At 32.6% G+C, this 23,059-nt stretch overlaps 2 protein-coding genes and 1 long non-coding RNA gene across 3 annotated transcripts; 2 read left to right on the forward strand and 1 right to left on the reverse strand.

Annotated features, from left to right (window-relative positions):
- The first annotated feature begins 3,707 nt into the window (after positions 1-3,707).
- On the forward strand, positions 3,708-6,007 carry LOC128293271 (uncharacterized). The gene is made up of 3 exons (XR_008283434.1): positions 3,708-3,953; positions 4,870-4,911; positions 5,798-6,007. It is a non-coding gene; the product is annotated as an uncharacterized LOC128293271 (long non-coding RNA).
- Positions 6,008-10,183: 4,176 nt separating this feature from the next.
- LOC108480981 (pachytene checkpoint protein 2 homolog) lies at positions 10,184-17,063 on the forward strand. The gene is made up of 14 exons (XM_017784140.2): positions 10,184-10,562; positions 10,649-10,712; positions 10,878-10,984; positions 11,219-11,286; positions 11,569-11,672; positions 11,747-11,851; positions 15,046-15,135; positions 15,250-15,325; positions 15,425-15,494; positions 15,577-15,647; positions 15,766-15,856; positions 16,318-16,445; positions 16,527-16,655; positions 16,738-17,063. Exons 1-14 carry the CDS (start codon positions 10,433-10,435, stop codon positions 16,876-16,878), a joined length of 1,374 nt encoding a protein of 457 aa, XP_017639629.1. The 5' UTR covers positions 10,184-10,432; the 3' UTR covers positions 16,879-17,063.
- Positions 17,064-20,200: 3,137 nt separating this feature from the next.
- On the reverse strand, positions 20,201-22,114 carry LOC108483120 (elongation factor Tu, chloroplastic). The gene has a single exon (XM_017786340.2). It carries the CDS (start codon positions 21,871-21,873, stop codon positions 20,416-20,418), a length of 1,458 nt encoding a protein of 485 aa, XP_017641829.1. The 5' UTR covers positions 21,874-22,114; the 3' UTR covers positions 20,201-20,415.
- Between the last annotated feature and the right edge of the window lie 945 nt (positions 22,115-23,059).

Here is a 23,059-nt window from a genome sequence, read left to right on the forward strand (position 1 = left end):
CTTACCAGTACATTGATGAGAATAAGAAGTTGATTTTGGAAATTTTGGACAATCAGAATCTTCGAAAACTTGTTGAATATGGGCAATAAGTGATTTATAAATTTCAGTTTCTTCTTTTATCTACCTTACTGTTACTTTTTAGTGGTTATGTGAATGTCTTTTGATATCATTGAAGTGTTTTAGGAGGTTTGAATACTTATTAATATATCTTTTGCCTTCCATATTGGAAGTAAATAGTTATTTTTTATATCATTACTTTTTTTTGCCTTCCATATTAAGAGAGTTTCAGGCGTTGGGACAAAAAAAGAACAATTGAAAAGGCTTTTTTGTTGTGGTTGTTGGGGTGACTCCTTTTATTTTCTTTTTGTTGCAATTTGGCCCAACAGAAATTCCCAGTTTTTGGAATAATCTTGGAATCTACAAATGGTATCTCTTTTCTTGACTTTGATGTAGAGACTATTAAGATCATGGTCTCTCTTTCCATATCTGAAAATTGTAGTTTTACCTATAAACTGACCTCTCCTTATTTTGGTAAGTATTGTTTTATTAGACTAATTTATTTATTTTATTTTAAAATTAGATTTAGAAATATAATTCAATTATTATTAATGTTAATAAAAAAATTCTATAAATTTTGATTCATTATAATGACATTTTCATGTTAACCTAGGCCAAGTGTATTTTTTTACACCAATAAATTTAAAACATAAATTTTGATAATATTAACAATTGAATTTAAATTTAAAAATTTTAAAAATAAAACAACTAAATTCTTATAAATAAAATTACTAAATATTAAATTTCTTTATGAAAATTACAGCAAAACAAATTCAACATTTTGAATTTTATTTAAATTAATCCTTATGTCAAATGAAATATTGGATGTGCATTAAAATTTGGCATAAATGTATTTGTATGTTAAACTAAAACTTATTTACCAACAAGTATTAAGAGTACTAAAGCACACTAAAATCAGTACACTAAAATTAGTATTAAAATTTACATACATATAATCAGTTGAACCTTAATTTAGTTGACACAATTACAAGTGTAACAATTAAGAGTAATTGAATTTCAAAACATGTATTTTCCTTTAATTTAAGGATTTAAAAGATTATAATAGTAGTAAGAATTGAATAAAAATAATTTACATATATAAATATAGGTGTGTATTATTAACAAATACCATATAATCTGAACTATTAGAGATTTGTGGACTCATTTTCTTAAAGAAAAAATGTCATGTATAAAAAAGATTCGCTACATAACAAGATAAAAAGAAAAGATAATATACAATTTTAATCAGTCATTTTAATAAGATAATAGTCATCAATTAATAAAGAAAAGTAGACATGCAACTAAAGAAATAATGACATAATGAATCTATATTTAGTAAAATAATTTTAATAGTAATAACATTTGGATTGATAGAGTGAATAAATTGTTAGAAATAAAAGTATGTTGATTAAACATGTATTAAGCTTATCTAAGACATTTTAAATTGGTCAAATTATAATTTCAGTCCCTATATTACCTCAAATTTGACGATATAGTCACTTTGATCTAATAATACAAGTACTGAACTGAAAAGAATCCATACATGTAACTACAACAAATAAATGGAAGTAAACGATTAAAGAGCCTGCAACCCTGTTAAAATTTTAAAATGCAACACGTAAATACAACATGTAAAATTTTGTTCAAGACATTATTATTTGCTAAATAAAGAGCCAGTTTTGTTGAATGAAATTTGATAAAGAAATTAATTTCAAGTTTTTTACTTGCAAAGATATTTGTAATTTCTATTTTGTGTCCTACAAAGATTCTTAATATGTATTGTTCATTTTTCTTTGGTAATGTGTTATTGCTTCCTCTTCTTCTTTAGCTCGCTTGATTGCTTCCTTCACCCACAGCTGAACCTCTTTTATTTCACTAAATCACTGTAAGTTCTTTTACAACTAAATTCTTTGATTTTTTTTTACTATTATTAAGATTATTATTGAAGAAATATGATCTTTTTACTATGATTTGAAGATATGTAATACTATAATACCTTGCACTAATGATTTTTTTACTTTAGTAGTATAAAGTGAGTGGTGTAAAACAATTGTTCTTGCATTGACAGTATGGTTGCAAATGTGTACAGTTGTGAGTTGGTTCTTAGTTACATTAGGTGTCATCCATAGCGTACATACTTATAGACTAATGATTAGATAATATATTTTAGATTTTTATGCAAAACAAGATTATGTGAAAAGACTTGTATATACTAGTGACAAGACCTGTATTGAACAAGTTAGGATGAATAGAATTAATTTTTTTAAACTATGTAAGATGTTACAAACATTAGGAGGATTGAAGTCGTCAAGGAACATGCTTGTTGATGAGCAAGTAGTAATGTTTTTACATATCATTTATCATCACCTTAAAAATTGAGTTACCAAGCATCACTCTAATTGGTTTGGGGAAACCGTTAGTAAATCATTTCACGATGTTTTAAATGTTGCCATACGTTTACAAGATGTGCTATGTAAAAAACTAGAGCCAATTACAACTAATTCTACAGACCCAAGGTGGAAACAGTTCAAGGTATTGGAGTGAGTTCCATATATAGCTCATACATAATTTAGTTTATTTAGATTTAAATATAGTAACTTAACCCGAAGTTTTATACATGTGATATAGAATTGCTTAGGTTTTTTAGATGGAACCCACATCAAGATTAAGGTTCCAATAATTGATAAACCTAGATATTGAACGCGAATAGGCGATATAGCAACAAATATGTTAGGTGTTTGTACACCTAATATGCATTTTGTTTATGTTCTTCCTGGTTGGGAAGGTTTTGTTGCTGATAGATAGGTACTTCGAAATGCCATTAGTATGAGACATGGACTAAAAGTTCCTCATGGTAAAGTGCAAAATTAGAGGAATTTGAATTAATTTTTAAGATCAAACATTTTTTGGAAAGTTAACCATGATAAATAATTTTCTTTTTCTTTTTTATAGGTTGCTATTATCTAGTTGGTATTGGTTACACAAACTGTGGGGGATTTCTCGCTCCTTTTAGAAGACAAAGATATCATTTGAATAAGTGGCATCAGGGTTACCAACCAAGTACTCCAGAAGAATTTTCAATATGAAATAGGCTTCAATGTGCAATGTTGTTGAAAGATGTTTTGGGTTATTAAAACTTAGATGGGTCATACTTATGAGTCCATCATTCTATCTTATGAGGGTGTATAATAGAATCATTATTGCATGTTATTTGCTCCATAATTTTATTTGAACATATATGAGTTTTGATCTTATTGAAACGGAGTTGAGAGAAGGATTACCTTGTAACGCCCCAATTTTCGGGAATTCTGTGAATGTTGGCAAAGGTTTAATTATGTTAGTGGGCCTCTAGAAGGCCCAAGCTTAAGATAGAACCAGGCAATTTTAGTTAATTTTTGTTCCATAAGAAAAAGGGGGTGAAATTATGAAATAGGACCTATGTGAAAATGTTTGAAAATGCTATAGGCTAAATTGAAGTGGCCAAATAAAGAGGAGCGCAAAATAGGAGGATTTGCATGACAAACCTCCCATTTTACATGAAGTGGCCAGCCATCATGTTGTTGTAGACAATATGAGCACTTGATATCCATAATTCATGGTACAAATTGATAATGGGTTAGGTAAATGTTCCATGATAATGGATTAGGTAAATATTCCATGATAATAGGTTAGGTAAATGTTCCATGATAATGGTTTAGGTAAATGTTCCATGATGGGCATTTCATGTCTTTTGTATTAAAGAATTAAATGGATGAAATATGAAATTTTATTAAAAGAAAAAGGGGTGAAAAGAACAAAGTTTTGTCCATCTTTGTTCATCATAGCCGAAAGTTAGAGAAGAGAAAGGAGAGGAGAAAGCTCTTGAATGTTCGGTCACTTGAGGAAGAAAATTGAAGGTAAGTTCATGGTAGTTTGCTTCTATCTTGATGTTCATTAGTTCTTCTTGATTCTACCTTAACTCTTGAAGCATATTTTGGTTTTTAGCTGTGTTGTGAGCATTTAGTCATGAATTAAAATGAAGGAAATGGTTGTTGTTTCATGTTCTTTTGATGAAAAATGGAAGATAGGTGAAGTTGAGCCAAACAAATGAGCATGCATGTGCCTTAGATGCTAAGGGGAAAAATCGGCTAACATGTTGTGCTTTAAAATGATGAAATGGAGATTATACTTAAGTAAAATCATAGATATGTGATGATTGATTGGTGATATACATGTTTAAATAACAAGCATGCAAGTTAGGTGTGAAAGAGTGATTTGGTAATAAATCTGCTTGGGACAGCAGCAGTAACATGACTTTGGAAAATCACCATAAATTGTGGGAGATGAGTTAGAAGCTGCATAAATTATGTAATTAAAGCTTAATGAGTCTAGTTTCAAATGGAATAAACGAGAACATATTTTAAATTCTATATAATGAGAAATTTGATTCGTAATGAAGAGTGGTCAGATTAGTCAAATAGTGAAACATGGGAAACTTTAAGAAAAATCTGGTATTGATTGGCCATACCAAAAATTCTGAAAATTTTATGGATAGAAGATATATGAGTCTATTTTCAGGGAAAATTAACGGCACTTGATTTGGAGTTTCGTAGCTCTAGTTATAAATAATTTAGTGACTGTTGCTCAGGAAGACAGCTTGCAGTGAAATTATGATTATGTGGTAAACATTGACAAAAAATTGTTAATGAGTTGCTTATTGTTTTCTTATAAGCTTACTATGATCTTTAGGTGTGGTTGGCCGAATATTGTAAGGGGTTAGTACGTAGTTCGTATTTGAATAGTTAGATTAATGTGTTAGTAATCCAATTGTAGGCAGTTCATGTGTGGATCTCGTCAGCATATCGTCGCAAACAGGTGTGTAACTAACACCCTCTTTCTTAGTCTAGATCGGCAAAAGCCGAAAAGTTGAAATGCTGAAAATCGGTATTTTGTAGATTTGCGAGTGTGCGAATGCTCGTGAGGTAAATCGATTAATGTTTTTGGTAAGCTGCAATGTTTGGACCGCAAAGTGCATGATTTACGTGCCTCGATATTTTTGGGCTTAATGGGCCAAAATTGGAATGATGGGCCAACGGCCCAATTCGGTAAGAACCCTCGATACGTGATTACATTAGTACGTGAAAAGTAGGAATATGCATGAAAAACCCTAAAATAGATAAATTACTGAAAGACCTTTAAAAGTGGAAAATTTACAGTTTTATCCCTAAGAGATAAATTACCGAAATACTCTTAGGGTTAAATTGACCTAAATGCATGTTTGACTGTTGTTATTTACTGCATGCCATGTTGTTATTATCTAATGCATGGGACTGGGATATTGACGGAGGAAGTACTGAAAGTGGCTTGTCCACGTATTGGAGGCTTTGCCTCAATTTACTGTTAACTGAGCAGCAAGGCTGCAACTGTAGAGTGTTGGGTTGGGTGGGTTGAGTTATTCCCCACATGGAGTGTAGGGCTGGTACGGGTGGAGTGTAGTGGTTAGTGGGTTGAGTAGTCTCCCCAAATGGGCTTGCATATGTTATTGATGTTGCATGTATTTTGAAATGGGCCTATGGGCCATACTGTTATCTGAATAAGGGGCTAAGGCCCAGTTTATTGTAATCTGAAAAGGGCTCTGGTCCAGTACCACTATTACCTGAATGGGGGCTTAGGCCCAATAGGCTTGAACTGACTTGGGCTTTGAATGGGTTTTCCTTACACACTGAGTTTCCTCAAACTCACCCCTTCTTTAACCTTACAGGTGAGCCTTGATGTGGGTGACTTAGAGCTGGAAGGGATTCAGAGTGGCCATGGTGAACACTTTTGGGTTTGAAAAAGAGACTGGTTTTCTTAAGTTATTTTTAATTACTATTTAATTTTTGGGTTGTAATAAGGCCATTTTAACTTTATTTTGTTCTTTGATTTTCTGGGATTATATTATTTTAAACAACTTTAAATTGATGGATAATAATTCAAATGGGCTAGACTTAGGGCGTGAATTCAAAACGATACTTGTTTTTTTTAAAATAACACAACGTCACGATGGATGTGGACATGTCTAGGATTGGATCCAATCGGAGAGCTTGGTACTTAAGCAGCCTTCATGGCTCACCTCCTCTGTTATGGATACCTACCTGGTGCCCAGCTTCCATTCACTTGGTTAGTTTGACAAAAGTTGGCTTTTTAAAACACTAAAAAGGGAACACGGGTTTTTGACTTCAAAGTGGCACGTTGGATTCGGCCTTAACATCTGGGCCAGGTTTAGGGTGCTACATACCTAGTAATGTGATAGCTGACGATGAGCCGAATCTCGAAAATATTCATCCATTGGATACATAAGCTACTTGGAGGATGGAACTAGCCAATCAAATATTCTATGAATGGCAAGCATCTAGAAATTAGTTAGGTTTATTAAAACATAGTAAAAGGTTAATTTGTTTATGTTATTTCATGTATCTAATTTACAAAACTTTGGTGTTGTTTGAATTGTCTTTATGTATTGTACTAAACTTGTTGAATTACTTATTTTCTTTTGATTCGTCATGTGTTATAATTTTACAAAGCGTCAACCTTCTAATTCATAATATTGAACCTAATTTTAATTTGCGTTTTTTCTTAAGATAGTTATGTCAGGCTTTTCACAATCAAGTGTTTCTTCCCAAAATTCTCTAGGAACCAAAAGGAAATGGGTTCTAGAAGAAGATGTTGCATTGGTTGCATGTATGGTCGACTTGTACAATGTTGGAACCTATAATGCATATATGAATTCAAGGATGATTATTTAAATGAGCTGGAAAGAATGTTAGAAAAAAGTTTTACCTCATGCTATTTGAAAGCTAAACCTAATTTTGAATCGAGGATTAAGAAATTGAAAAAGGATCGGGCAATCATTTACGACATGCTCAGTGATAAAAAAAAGACAATAGCAGCTTTGGTTGGGACGAGTATAGACAGATGGTTGTTGCTGAAGATGCTGTGTGGAACTCATATATAAGTGTAAGAATTATTTCATATCTTTATTACCTTATTTTGACCAAACTTATATCTAATGTGGATTCCTTCTTTTTTTATAGAGTCATAAAGCAGCCAGTCAATTCAGACATCACAGTTTCCCTTTTTATGACCAACTTACTTCCATATATGCAAAAGATCGAGCCACTGAGAAAGATGCTCAAATAGCTGCAGATATTGTTGAAGAAATAGATGTTGAGAATGTAGTTACTGCAAATAATCTTAAAGAAGGAAACAATTACCGTAGATGCGAAGATGATATTTCCTTGAATGAGATGGATGTCTCAGCTACACAATTGCAACTGTCGAAGCCAAACCAAGATGGTTCCACATCTTTAAAGAAGAAAAAAAAGATTTCTGATGGAAGTGAACAAATTTATATTTCAATTATTGATGCTGCCATGTTATTGGGGGAAAACATATAGATTGTTAGCCTTGAATTAAATAGGAGCATTGCCTTCAAGAAAGTGCTCAAAAATTATATATGATCTTATGCGAAGTAGAAAGATTAACTGGGGATGAGTGCTATCGTACGTTGAGCAAAATTCCTGATCATCTAACACAAATGCTCATTTTCTTTAGTCTACCTTCTTCAGTCCAATTGGAATGTGTGAGAAGATTTCTTTCTGACTATTAAAAATCATGGTTGTGCTGGTGATGTTTTGGTAACTTTCTGTATATGTAATATTTGGATGGTAAGATGCCATTAGTAGAATGCCACAAACTGTTGTAACTTTTTGGTGTTGTAAAATTTAACATATAGATTATGGCATATAAGCTAATGACATCATGTAACTTGTTGTTAATGTATGAACATTATGTTTGGATGTAAAATATAACTCTCAAGCTATTTATTAGTTCTAATCTTTTACTTTTTAGTTTAGAAGATAATTAAATTATTTGTTTCGCTAATAATATTTTAGCACATTAAATATGCATTGCGACTTAAAAATAATAATGTATGTTATATATTATTTTTATAATATTATATATTATGATTTCTATTAATTCATATTTTAATAATAATTATATTAAGAATGTTATTAAATTATATTTAATAATAATCTTATTAAAATTTAATAAATAATAACAATAACCATCTATCTAAAAAAAATTATTATGAGTACTTTGGTCATTTAAACATTTTTCCTTATGCTATTACAACATCTATTCCATTCAACCAAATACAATGATACTAATATAGATCTATTCCATTGCATTCAACCAAACACAAGAATACTATTATAGCTCTATTCCATTCCATTCAACCAAACAACTGAATTACTGATTACAGCTTTATTCCATTACAGTTCTATTACATTACAGCTCTATTCCATTATAACCCTGTTTCATTATATTCAACCAAACAACTGAATTACTGATTATAGCTCTATTACATTACAATCTTATTTCGTTCCTCCAATCAAACGTGTTGTAAATATTATTTTTAAAAAATCTAAGCCCTTTTTCACGATAATCAAATAACCAACAAATTTGGATTTTTATGACACATTTGGAAGGGGGTTAAATTATTGATATATACAGTTTTTTATCAAATTTAAAAAATTAGGCTTTTTTTTATATTTATTAGTATAAGTTGTTTTTGGAGAGAGAAATAAAACGTGTTCTACAAGGTACGTTTCTATTAAAAATTAATAATTTAGTTCCTTTGGTTAGATGGTTAAATGTTTAGTGTTTTTATCCTTGAGTCCTAGGTTCGATTCTTTTTCTACTCACATTTATATTTTTATTTCATATTGTTTCAAACTTTTTATTTTTAATTAACATTTTAATACATTAGCTCTTTTGGTTAGATGTGATTTTATTCTTAAATCCCAAGTTTATTTTCTCTAATAAGCATTTTAATATGTATTTTTATTTCATGGTGTAATTAAAAAACTTGAGACACCATGAAATTAAAAATACATAATTATAAACATTAACTAAAAAAACTTGAAACACCATGAAATAAAAAATACATATTAAAATGCTTATTAGAGAAATTGGACTTACTTAATGATGAAATTTTAATTATCTCACCATCTAACCTAAAAAGTTAATTAGTTAAAATATTAATTAAAAATAAAAAGTTCTAAATAACATGAAATAAAAAATATAAATGTGAGTAGGAGAGGAATCAAATCGAGACTCAAGGATAAAAACACTAATATTTAACCATCACACTAGAAAAATTAAATTATCAATTTTCAGTGAAAACACGGATTATAATATGCATTTTTACTTTTTCTCAAAAATGACCTATAGGCCTAATTTCTTAAATTTTATAAAAAAAAATGGCATATATTCATAAATTAATAGAAGAAGAGGTTTCAATTAATTTTAGGTTTCAAAATATTTTGAGATTAAAGTTTCTTGGGTTTAGATTTAGCAAACGGAACTACAAAAAAACAAAAAGGGTAAATGGAGTTAGGGTTCATTGTTTCCAATTTTTTATCTTTATTTACATGGACAAATCTTTCTTTTTAAATTTCCTTTTTATAGGTTAATTATTTTTAAATTTAAAAAGTGAAAGGAGTTATTTATTTTTCAAGCCCTACATTTACTTGTTATAGTCAATTAAAAAAAGAAAAAGCTAACAGGCCAAATTAAGTTGGAAGTGGAAGGGAAAAGAAAATGGAAAATTTTCATTCAGTCCTTTTACACTTTTTTTTCTATAACAAGCGATGGCAGAACAAATTTTTAGGGGAGGTCGAATAAAATTTTAATTTTTTTATAGTTTATATATTTATAATTTTTAAATTGATTAAAATTTTATAATTTTAAGGGAGCTAAAATATAATTTTATCTTTATCAATTCAAAATTTAAAAAAAATTAAGAACTTAAATAATAATTTTACATTTTAGGAGAGCCGGGACTCCTGCAATCCCTAAATTTGCCTCTCCATGAGAACCCTAAATCAATATCATAACTCATGATTTAATTTACGATGTTATCATATCTGACCAAATATATATATTATCATCACCTCGAATCATTAACTATTATATCGATATTTGAGATTTTCATATGTCCAGATTATTTGAATAATTAAAAAATTTATATTATTTCTATAATTAATTTTGTTTCCATTATGTTCTGAAAAAGAAGTCCTAAAAATTTTGATATCCACTTAATAATTTTAGAACTAGGCTAAAGAAAAAAAAAAAAAGAAGCCACCGCTAAAAGGAAAGAAATTCGAGTAAGCACAATGCCATTCTATTTTGTCAGCCTCTTTTTTTCCCGCCCATTTCAATTTTCTTTCCAACCTATCCAGTGTTTCTGATTTAACCCTCAAAAAACCCGATCTTTGTCCAGATTCTCTGCAATGCTATTCACATTATAATCCGTAGTCTCTTAATCACCGAAACAAATAAGAAAAAAAAGATGAGCTCTCCAATGGATATTTCCGTTCCAAACCTCGAGGGCGTCAAGATCTCCGACCAAAACGGCGTCCCTTTAGCATCATCCCCGGCATCGCCTTCTAACGGGCCTCATGAAAAATTTCACGTTTCTGGTGATTCCTTAGTCTCACTCTTTTCACAAATTTGATTTCTTTTTTTAATGTCTGATTTATGTTTGTATCTGTTCTTTTATTGTCAGTTGAAGTTTGCTTAAAACCTTCAAGCACAGCTCGCCCTGACGATGTCCGAAAAGCCGTTGAACAGTAAGAAGTTAAAATGATTTTCTTTTATTTATTTAAAAATATTTGACTGGTGACTGTTGTTTGATTCTTATGCTTTAAGAATATGCTAATTTTAAAGAGATTAGGGTTAGTTTTGGGGGTTTTTAACTGAAATGCTGAGATTAAGCTATTCTGTTTTGCAATTAGAATGCTTGAAAAGAGAAGCCTGAGCTACGTTGATGGTCCCATTCCTGTGCCTAATGATGATCCATTTCTCATGGAAAATGTACACAGAATCCGTATATGTGATACAGGTATATTTTACTTTTTCTGTTGTCTTTTGCTATCTTTTTGCGTTTGAAGTTTTTAGTGAAAGTGAGAAATGAGGAAAGTAAGGAAATGTATATTTTTGACAGATTTGATTGTTAAATTTGAGGCATTTAGTTTGATAATTGATTATCTTATTTTTGTTCAAGAGTTCAATTATTTATGGAGAGAGGCTGGGGGATTATAATGTACTCATCTTGTTCAAATTGTTGGTTTTGTAGATGAATGGGTGAAAAACCATGATATTCTTTTGTTCTGGCAAGTGAAACCCATTGTTCATGTCTTTCAGGTACAACGCTACTCTAATCTTAGTAAGATTAAAAGGTGGTTATCTTTTTGTGATTATGATTGGCACATTTTTCCCAACAACTTGACTTAGTAGTGGCTGTTCACATTTTGTTTGAAATTGAACCACATTTCAAATGGAACATCTGCTTTAGTTTGTAACAGTAGGATGTTGATACGGTGTTTGCTTGGCCTGCAGAAATTTCAAATTGTGTGACCAACTCTTCAGTTTATACTTACTTTATGTTTGTTTAAAGTTGAATGGATATGATTGTTGACTTGTCAGCTTAGTGAGGAGGGACCATGTGAGGAATTGACTGGGGATGGCCAGTTGTCCAGCTTCAATGAATGGATCCTACCAGCTAAGGAATTTGACGGCATGTGGGAGAGGTTTGTCTGCAGCATCTGTTTTTCTTGAAGGATTGAGTTAGTTTTTATAATGATGCTAGAACTTGATTTTGCAGCTTAATATATGAATCTGGCCTAAAGCAGCGGTTATTGCGTTATGCAGCCAGTGCATTGCTTTTTACTGAAAAAGGTGTTGATCCTTTCCTTGTGTCATGGAACCGGTATGGAATCTCCTCATGACTTAAAAAAGTTTCAACAAACTAGTATCATTTTGTGCCAAAAAATATGAAAGAAAAGAGGAAGTATCATTTTTCTCTTTCAAAGCTAGTACCATGGTCCCTATTTAGTAATGAGTCAACTGGTTAGATTGTTCCAGTTGGGGTTGTCCTAGTTTGACCCCCAATACTAAAATTTGAATTGGGCTTTAGAATGTATCACTTGTCTATCTTTCAGCTTCATGCATAATTACATGTTCTTGATAAATCAACTTTGTTGTGTGTTAAATTCATGGGTTATGGATCAAATCACGGAGCTAGTCACTTGAAAGTCTGCTTTGATTGAGTGAGCATTTCACTTGTTGCGATTTCTATTTTGAGAAGAACTTATGATTAATAACATATGGAACTTGTTGAAGGGATCTCATAACCTTAGAACTCGTCCTAACCTTAGACTCGTTGGGAAGAGAGAATCTTAAAACTTTGTAATTTGGATTAATTGTTTTATCACCTAGAATGATCTCTCTTAAATAAAGGTTACATAGGTTTTATTCTTTGACATAGGAAACTAAAATTAAAGACTTTTAATGCATAAGATCCTTGCTAAAATAAATTATTCGAATTAGGAATAGGCTTAATTAATGGTTTGACCCCTGAAATATACCCGCTTTCCTATTTTGGTACTTAAACCTATTTTGGCCCATTTTGATACCTAAAGTATTTCTTGGTTATAATTTTTAGTCCAAAACTTCACAGTTGTTAAAAAAGATCTCTAGCCAATTAAATCATGCCATGTTTCTTGATTTTAATTTTCATAAAATAATTTTTGTTAAGAAGAAAAATATATATTATTAAAATATTATTTAATTTTTTTTTGATTAAATTATTTTTATTATCCCTTTATCTTTCTCCTTCAAACAAATTTCAAGTTAATTAGTTCACCTATCCTAGGAGCCCAAAAAGTGGATCCCACTCTAATAGCCCTGAATAAATTAAATACATGTATTAAGATACGAAGGCTTCTTATTCCACAACAACGAAAACACTTTTTCATATACTAGGGGATTTCACTTGGAAAAGAAAATGTTCCATACTAATGGATTCGGGTCCATAACCGTGGGTTCCAATGCATGAGATCTTGTAGCACTTACCAATGAGGCCCTATCGATTAGTATTACACAGAAGAATCAATTATAGACACTAATACAATTAGATCTGCTCTTCATAGACAAACTTGGGATTTGCGATCCTAGGTAAGATCGGTTCCTCTTGAATTACTTGAATGCCTCCCGTGTGAGATTTGGTTCCTCTTGCTCCATCTGATAGTACCATAATTGCACCTCACCCAGCATGTGAAGCTGCCAAAACTAACATTGTCTATTTTCACTGTCTGTTGATTAGAAAAGAAATTCTCACATTAGTGTAACCAAATTAACGGGTCCTCTGATCCATCAAAGGTTGGAACACGCTTTGTGTACCACGGCACTACTCCAAGCCCTGTCTGCAGTTCCATTCGATTGTTTGTTCTATAATGGTTACTGCTACTTGTACCCCCATTGTGCCTCTTTCATGGTTTCAGTTAAAACCAACAAAAAGTTCCCGTAATTGTAGCAACAGTTGTTGCAACTGATTTTCCAATTTAGACTTGATTTATGCAATGTTTGCTGCCATTTGTGACTTTGCTTTTACTGCTCTTTCTTCGAACAAGGCCCTCTCCTGTTTAGCATTAGAATTGCATAAGTGTCTGTATCTGATGTCAAGTTATGTTCAAGGGTTATGGATAAAGTCATCAAGCGATTCACTTGAAAATCTACTTCGATTGATGGAGCCTTTCCCTTGTTGCAATTTCTACCACATGAACCTATAATAATATATGGAACTCGTCGAGGGAGCTCCTAAACTTAGAACTTGTTGAAAAAAGCTCTTAACCTTAGACTCTTAGGAAGAGTATTTTAAACCTCTTTATTTTGAATTAAATTATTTTCAAATCTGTGCATAATCAATTATAAATTTGGTAAAACAATATTATTTCAAATAATGATATTTATAATCAAGATGAAATTAAAATATCACATTATCTTTTATCCGTAGATTATGTAAATATAGAATGATATTATTGAAATTTAACTTAATGAACTATAGTAAGCTAATATGGCATTACACATGTAATAGTAAGTTTATATATTAGATTTTGGAAATAGGAAAACTTAATTTAATGAATTTAATAGTTACCATTTTTTAGTATTGAAATTGAAATTTTAAAATAAAAAAGTGCAGGGACTAAAAAGCTCAAATTAAATTAGAACTAAATCTATAATTTATGCATAGTATAGGAACTAATAGAAAATTTTAACCTATCTAATATGATTATTAGAGTTTTAATAATTAGGTGAAGTTGAATAGTACATTATGCTTAATAATAAGTTTACAATTATTATTATGAAGTTTTGACTATTATCTGTTAAGCTTAACAATAAATGCTTAATTTGTACTTTTTACAAATGATTGTGTAAACTAATCTACTTCGATTATTATCAATACTATCATGTAAATGCTTAATTTTGACAATTATTAATATGCCTTCTATGTTAGGTGAAATGCATATCATAAAATAATTTTCATATAATTGATGTAATTTAATTTTTAAAGAAAAATAAAATATTAAATATATGATATGACACATGGAGGTATTTTAAGCAGTTCACATGTCAAAATTTTAGATCATCCACATAAGATATATTTCATTTTTATTAGAGGATTTGGCTTTAAATATTATATATAAAGTATAAGGGACTAAAATAAACTTATTTTTCTTGTCTTGCCTACAAAAGGCAACTGTAACATCGTGGTTCTGCAATCTTGATGATGAAAAACCCTGTAGGGAGCCTAGACACATACGCGCATTTACATGCTTACTTTCCAACTTCCAAAATTTTCTTCAAGCAATTTGGCAGTCCCCTGTTGCATGACATTGCCCTGAGGGCTACTTCTTGAAATTATATGAAGCAAGGCTTCATATGGTCATTGGTTCAAAATTTTCAGAAGTAGATATTTTAGTTTCTTTCTCTGATACTTTTCTCCATTTTTCTGTCATCTAGATAATGATAGGAAAGTACAGTTGATCATAGGCATTGATAATAGTACCAACAAGAAATCTGATTGGTGAATTTATTTTATTATTATATTATTATTTTTTGCAGCATTATTCTTTTACATGGTCCCCCAGGGACCGGAAAGACATCTCTATGTAAAGCGCTGGCACAAAAGCTATCCATTAGATTCAGCTCCAGGTTTTTTGTTAATTTCATTGTCTGATGCATTTATCTCTTTAAGGTCCTATACTTATCTTGTCAGATGATTGGTTTTAACCTTATTTTGTTTTCGGGTTGCCATTCTTTTTTCAGATATCCACAATGCCAATTGATTGAAGTTAATGCACATTCTTTGTTTAGTAAATGGTTCTCTGAGAGTGGCAAATTGGTATGTCTCTGTATCAATTTGTTGAACTTATAACAGAAATGTAATGAACTCCTGGATGTTAATGATATGTAGTTTACATTCTTTACCCCGGTCTTATAGGTTGCAAAGCTTTTCCAAAAAATTCAAGAAATGATAGAAGAAGAAAACAATCTAGTATTTGTTCTAATTGGTGAGTCTTTTATTACTGAGGGTTTTGATCATTTCTGGTCTTTTTAGCGTGTGATTCTTTAGATGTGATGATGTTACTGCAGATGAAGTTGAAAGTCTTGCTGCTGCTAGAAAGGCTGCTTTGTCTGGTTCTGAGCCTTCAGATTCCATTCGGGTATGGTTTTGTGCAGCATTAGACTACTTTGTAAATTCTTTCTTAAATGCACTTCTTTATGTGAGTGGGTATATTTAACTCAACTTTACACCTAATACAACTTGAAAATGTACCTCAGGTTGTAAACGCGCTATTGACTCAGATGGATAAGCTGAAATCATCTCCCAATGTTATAATTTTGACCACATCCAATATAACTGCTGCTATTGGTAAGCCTATAATCTATTTCATATTGGTTCCTTATACTGAAAGTGTTGTATTTACTTGAACTCTGCAAGTTTGCATGGTAATTTGGTCATTATCTCCTCTTGGATTAGTATTGGAATCTTCTAACTGTTAGAAACTTTTATCAGATAGTCTTACTGTTAGCAACTTTTATCAGATAGTCTTTCTTTTTTTCTAATGCAAAGCGTACTGCTACCCATAGCCTCTCTCCATTCTTAAATCAGAGAAAAAGTTGTGCTTAAGCGCTCTCAAACCCACGACCTCCTAATTGTTGCAATAGTAATGATGCCGATTGAGCCTCAGAGAGTCCTCTTATATTATGTATTGAGGGATATTTTACATTTCTGCATCTTGTTACTATTTTTGTAGTTATGAATGTCACTTTTCTGTGAAAAATCCTCATTGTTGGGAATTGGAATATGTAAATTTACTGATAGTATTGCAGATATCGCTTTTGTTGACCGAGCTGATATCAAAGCATATGTGGGCCCTCCAACTCTTCAAGCTCGTTATGAAATTTTAAGATCCTGCTTGCAGGAACTTATTCGGAAAGGAATAATATCAAATATCCAGGTAAGGATGCAGAACTATGCTTAAGACCACCATGGTTTCATCTCTTTACTTAATGCCCAAGTCAACTATGGCTTTCTTTAGGGTTCAAGCCAATACATCCTTTCAGACTATGTTACTTTGAAAGAGAAATTGAAAATGCATGAGATTCATGAAGTTCAAACAACATTTCATCTGTGTAAGCAATTAGCAGAGGCTGCTGAAGCATGTGAGGTTAGAAACCGAAGCCCTGACTGAGAGCACATTGAATCTAGCAAGGCTTTTGGTGAAATAATTAGTGTATGTTTGTTTACAGGGATTGAGTGGAAGAACATTAAGAAAACTACCATTTTTGGCGCATGCAGCACTTGACAACCCGTATTGTTGTGACCCTAACAAGTTGTTGAACACAATGATTGACACAGCCCGGAGGGAGCATTCTGAACTGCCCGACTGAAGTAATGGAGTTTTGTTCTGGTGTAAAATGGATGGTTCTTATGCTGAAAATGTTAAATCTTTAGAGATACCCACTGCCATTGATGCCTTGTCTATCTTGACTTTAAATCCTCGCGTGTAATGAGATTACAGGTTATGGGATAGAGTCGTACACAAGATGCAGATGGACTAAAGCTAACAATTAAATCATGTTTGTTTTGTTTTCAAGCATAACAAAATTAAAAACCTAAACAAAGCACACAATAATATAATAGACTCGAGCAGTTATTCATTTAACTCAAACAAGCAATTAGATTATCAAGGCATTGGTACAAAATGTTATAATAATGATAAGGTTGCAAAGCACAAATAAAATATAAGTTAAGGGTGTTATTCATGACAAAATGATCCTACAAAATTACACAAACTATTTGGCGTGAAAAAAAATGGATTTTCATGCTTGTGTGCAATCTGATTATAAGTTAGTGAAATAAAAATTAAACAAATTATAAGCATGCACAACAGAAGAAATAAAACATATATCATTTGGATTCTATCTCGAATTTGTTAAAAACATATAATAACATTGATTAAAAAATATTTCTAGAACTATGGTGATTGGCATCTTAAATCAATTTCCTTAGCTTTTATATCAACATTAAGTTCGGTTGTTGAAAACTTGTAGCCGTTTAAACAGTAAGTCCCAACAGTTATCTACATCAGGCATAAAATAACTTTTGTAAGGTCAAGATTCACTTTACTAAGGTATTGCTAACTATTTGGTCATACGAATCCATATTTTTATTTTTAATGTCTAAACAAAAAAGTTGAAAAACTTGAAAAAGAATAACGATAGAAATTTTCCTAAGTCTTCTAAAAGTGTGCGATAAGAGAAAAAGCAAGGAGAAAAATAATCTTTACATCCATGAAGATTGAAGAGGGGCGTCAAAAGAAAATATATAAATTAGGTTTTTTAATCAACTTTAAGTAAGTTCTACTATAAATAACTAATTTTTTCCTGGTCCCTTGACTCGAATTTCACAGTATATTCTTCAAATTTTCTGATAACTAGTTTTGTGTAAGATTTTGGACCAATTTGAATTTCTAGTTTAACCTTGGAACTAAATTGGATTCCAATTTGGTTTTAGAGATGGTAAGCTTAATAAACACTAACAAGGATGAATTGTTATTTAAAACTGAACGGAAGAAAGCTCAATTAAAGTTAACACACTAAATTTATTGTAGTTTGGCTCATGGTAGTCGGTTTCGCACCATTTCTAGTTATGTCGGTTAGTGCGCACTGTTCTAGTACTAAAACAGAACAAGCAATACCATTTTCTGCATTGGTGAAAATTTTGTCAATCACATTGGCTCATTTCAGTCACACTGATTGGAACATAGTGCATCAGCCATTACATGAATAATATTAGAAAGTAAGAATTTTTTTAACTATTTACTATTATGCTAATAACTTAATTAGAATGTAATAACCAATAAAAAAAAAGAATACAGTGAAAAGTAATGTCTAACATTTTAAACTTCAATTTATTTTGGGACATACTTTCACATTTAAAATAAAAATCTATAATATAATAAAAAAAACTTACCCCATTATCAAAGAAAAAATTCTCACTACCCTTTAACTTCTGTTATAAAAAAAATCTCCCTTCACCCTTCACCCTTCACCCTTCACCCTTCAACTTCTTTTTTTCTTATTAATTGTAGATTTATTGAATTATGTATTTTTATTTGTGGAGTTTATTGATGAATATTTTTATTTAAAATTTATTTAAATTTTGGTAATTGTAAATATTTTTATATACATATATTCATTAAATTAAAAATAGATTAATCTGAAACAGTATATCGAAATATACTTGTCTAGGCTAAGTGTGCCAAAGTCTTTCCCAAGTAAAGATTGAAGGCTAACTCGGACTTCTTTATTCTTGGAACTGAGCCTAAGACCGCAGACGAACAGAGTTGGCTCGTGACAAGTGGTATTAAAGCTTGCGTTTAGTCCCATGGTAGTGAATGATGGTGACCAAGTTCGAGAAGGTGAACAAGCAAGAGGACGATGTGGTGGAGAGGCAAGGTGCTGCAAAGGGCAAGAAAGGAAGCTCGAAGGACTTTGTGAAGATCGTTGAGACCCAGATGGCCAAGGTCGAGTATACTATGAGTGATGTCCTTATGTGGGTGGAGGATACCGAGGATTCCCTTAAGGAGATCAAGTTCAACAATGATGGAGTCTCGAGATGAGCTTAGAGGGGCTACAATAGGATGTGAGGGAAACCTTAGGGGATCTTGCTTGGAAGAACAAGACCCTCGAGGCGTTGGTGGAAGTGATGTGTGGCGAGATCAAGAAGCTCAAGAGTGAACTTTTGATTGTAAAGACAACAAAGAGTGGTGGCGTGTTGATGATTTCAAACTACAAGTTGATTGCTGACACCAGAGGAGTTCAAAGGCATGAAGGATGCCGAGAACTTCCTTTGATGGTTATTGAACATTTCTAGAATCATGATTTATCTCAACTCAAATCATTGTCTTCATGTACGAAAACGAAAATGAAAATTTTGCTCTCAGCTTGTCAGCTTCTGTATAGGATGGTCTAATATAGTCTCAAATTTTGATTTCCGATTCTTTGGTTTTTTTTTATTTCTGATGTACAAGTAGAGACATTTTCGGTTCTATGGTTTTCTCATTTGGAAGGGGACTACATGCAAACGAATGGCAAAGAGCAACATTTGTTCAAGAGGTAGTCATGTCAACATCTTCTGAGCTTAGCATAAACATATATATTCATCAAAAGGTAAAGCATGCCTGTATTCAGGTCTAGAGTAGAATTTACTATATATATATACACACACATATATGAAGTCACTGTATACTGAGTGTACAAACTCTGTTTCATAAATTAAGCTGAGATATGTCTTGTTTTATTTATTTTTCTTTATTCTCCACCCGTGTTTTGATACCATCAGCTTGTTATGCCTTTGTACATCCATTTTAATCCATAAAACCACAAAATTTACAAACAAACAGATCTTGGCCAGAATGTGAATAATGTAACAGATCATGGCCGGAAAGAATGTGAATAGTGTACTTTGCTACATGCCCCAAGCTGGAGATGGAGCAAAGCTTGCTGAACACCGACTAAAAGAATAGCATGTATATATGAATATATGCTTGTCATGGACAATAGACAAGAAAAACCTAGAAGATTAAATGAATTCCTCGAGGGGACTACCGTAGGTAAACCATATGAGGAACATCAAATGTTCTAGAGCAAGCAAAAGGTATGATTAAGAATTAGCTATAACAGCAAAAGCACCAGAGAAATAAAATCATATCGAATTGTGACATGAATATTACCAATCAACTAGATTAGACATGAGTCTGAAGCAAAAGAAATACAAAACTCCAAAATATGACATTGGAATGAAAGAGGTTCTATAAATGGTGACGAAACTAATTGCATGACCTTGACATTTGGCATATGAAGGTTCTTTGACATCACTGCAACAGCAAATAACATATCCTGCAACGCCAAAGTATCCTAAGATCACTCAATAATAGACTGAATAACCCCGGCTCCAACTGTCTTCCCTCCTTCTCTAATAGCAAACCGCATCCCTTGCTCACAAGCCACAGGCATGATAAGCTCAACTACCATCTTTACACGGTCACCAGGCATAACCATCTTAGACTCCTCATCCTTATCATTCATAATGGAAGCCACCCTTCCAGTGACATCAGTGGTCCTCATGTAGAACTGAGGCCTATAACCTGCGAAGAAGGGAGAATGTCTGCCACCCTCTTCCTTCTTCAACACATAGACAATGGCGCTGAACTTGGTATGCGGAGTGATTGTCCCTGGTTTAGCCAAAACCATCCCTCTCTGAATATCGGCCTTTTGAACACCTCTAAGTAACAACCCAACATTATCACCAGCCATGGCGTCATCTAATGTCTTTTGAAACATTTCCACACCAGTAACTGTTACGTTCCTTGTATCCTTCAATCCAACAATGTCAACAGTCTCTCCAACCTTAACAGTACCTCTCTCGATACGACCAGTGGCAACAGTACCACGACCCGTGATGGAAAACACATCCTCAACAGCTAACAAGAAAGGCAAATCTGTTTGTCTTTGAGGAACAGGAATGTAACTATCAACAGCATCCATAAGTTCATAAATCTTATCCACCCATTGGTTTTCACCTCTAGGAATACTGGGCTTAGCCATCAAAGCTTCTAAAGCTAAAAGTGCGGAGCCAGAAATAATAGGGACATCATCACCGGGAAATTCGTAACTAGAAAGCAATTCACGCACCTCCAATTCCACTAATTGCAAAAGCTCTTCATCATCTACCTGGTCTTGTTTGTTCAAAAACACAACCACGTTAGGGACACCGACCTGTTTAGCCAACAAGATATGTTCTTTAGTCTGAGGCATGGGTCCATCGGCTCCGGAAACAACCAAGATAGCACCGTCCATTTGGGCAGCTCCGGTAATCATGTTTTTGACATAATCAGCGTGCCCTGGGCAGTCGACGTGGGCGTAATGGCGATTTTCGGTTTCGTATTCAACAGTGGCGGTGTTAATGGTGATGCCACGGGCACGCTCTTCAGGGGCGGCATCAATTTCGTCGTACTTTTTTGGGGCACTGTTACCCATGGAAGCTAAGGCCATAGTTAGAGCGGCAGTTAAGGTGGTTTTGCCGTGGTCGACATGGCCGATGGTCCCGATGTTAACGTGGGGCTTTTTGCGTTCGAATTTCCCACGGGCAGCTTTGACGGTGAAAGAATCGCGACGGCGAGGGAATACGTAAGTGGTGGCAACGGTAGTGAGGAAAGGAGGGAGGAAGGAAGAGGAGAGGTGGGTAGGGGTTAGTTTAGAGGGAATTGAGGAGAAAAAGGCAGAGGTGGTGGTTGAGGAGTGAGTTGGGAAAGGGGAGGCGTGTGGGTATCTAAGCTTAGAAGAAGCGGCAGTGGCTGCTGCTGTTGATGAAATTGCCATTTCCTTGTAGAGGAGAGGAGAAGAGAGGAAAGGAGGGTTTTGGCCTTTGGCTTTGGAAAATGAAGAAGAGAAGGTAAAAGAGATTTGGGTTTGTGTTATCTTATTCCTCTGTGGCTTTGAGGATGAGGGTTTGTGAAATGGACGGACTAAAAAGAAAGGCTAATATGAGGAGTTGTTTTATCCACTTCTGCTTCCTCTGCCATATCCACTGCTCCCTCCCTCGCTCTCTCGGGGTACTATTGAAATTTCCTCTTCCTATGCTCACTTACTACCCAGCAGGCCCATCATCCCATCCCCACAAATCACTATTACTTCTTTAGGCCTAAAAATTGGGCTTCCTATCTTGAAGTTCTATACTACTATATTTCAATAAGTTTACAGGTTTTTTTTAAAAATAAAAAATGTATTAATTTTTATTAAATGTAAGTATATATAAAATTATCAGAAAACTGTATGAAATTCAAGTATTAAACCTAAATAATAGTGCTTATTCCACTTTCAAATGTTCATATTTGGTTAAATTACCTCTATAAATTTTAAAAATAAAATTATACATAAATTTTAATTTGTGCGATTATATATGTGAAACTTTGAATGTGGTTCAAATATATAAATAAAATTTTCATTTTGATTCAATTATACACATTTAAATAAATAAATACATTAAAGTATTTTAATATTGGATAAATGTAATTATTTGTGTATGCTATATATAAACATAATATGATGTTTTACCAATAATTATATTAATAATTTATAAGAATTAAATTAAATTAAAATATTATATATAAAATCACATAAAATTAAAATTTATATAAAATTATATATTAAACTAAAATCTACTTATAATTTTGAGATTTAATCCAATTATTTAAACCAAATGCTAGAGAACATTAAATTACTGACTCCTAACTCTAAGGCCCTTCAATACAAGGACCCGTCAAATAGTTCAAAGGAGTGTGTTTTCCTTGAAGGTTTAGGGTTGGGGTAATGCTTAGAACAGGGCTAGGAATATGGTCTTTTTGACCAAACAAATATTATGGTTTAGATTGTCTGAGGACATGAAAGATCCATGATAAGACAACCCACCCAAACCTACAAAGACAACCCCAGCCCTTATCGTGCCACGTCTCTGATTCAGGTTCTCAACTTTCCCCTAAAACTTCAGTGGTCTACAAATCCCCCC

The sequence above is a fragment of the Gossypium arboreum genome, chromosome 1 (genome assembly GCF_025698485.1).
Source record: "Gossypium arboreum isolate Shixiya-1 chromosome 1, ASM2569848v2, whole genome shotgun sequence".
In the NCBI taxonomy this organism is placed as follows: Eukaryota; Viridiplantae; Streptophyta; class Magnoliopsida; order Malvales; family Malvaceae; genus Gossypium; species Gossypium arboreum.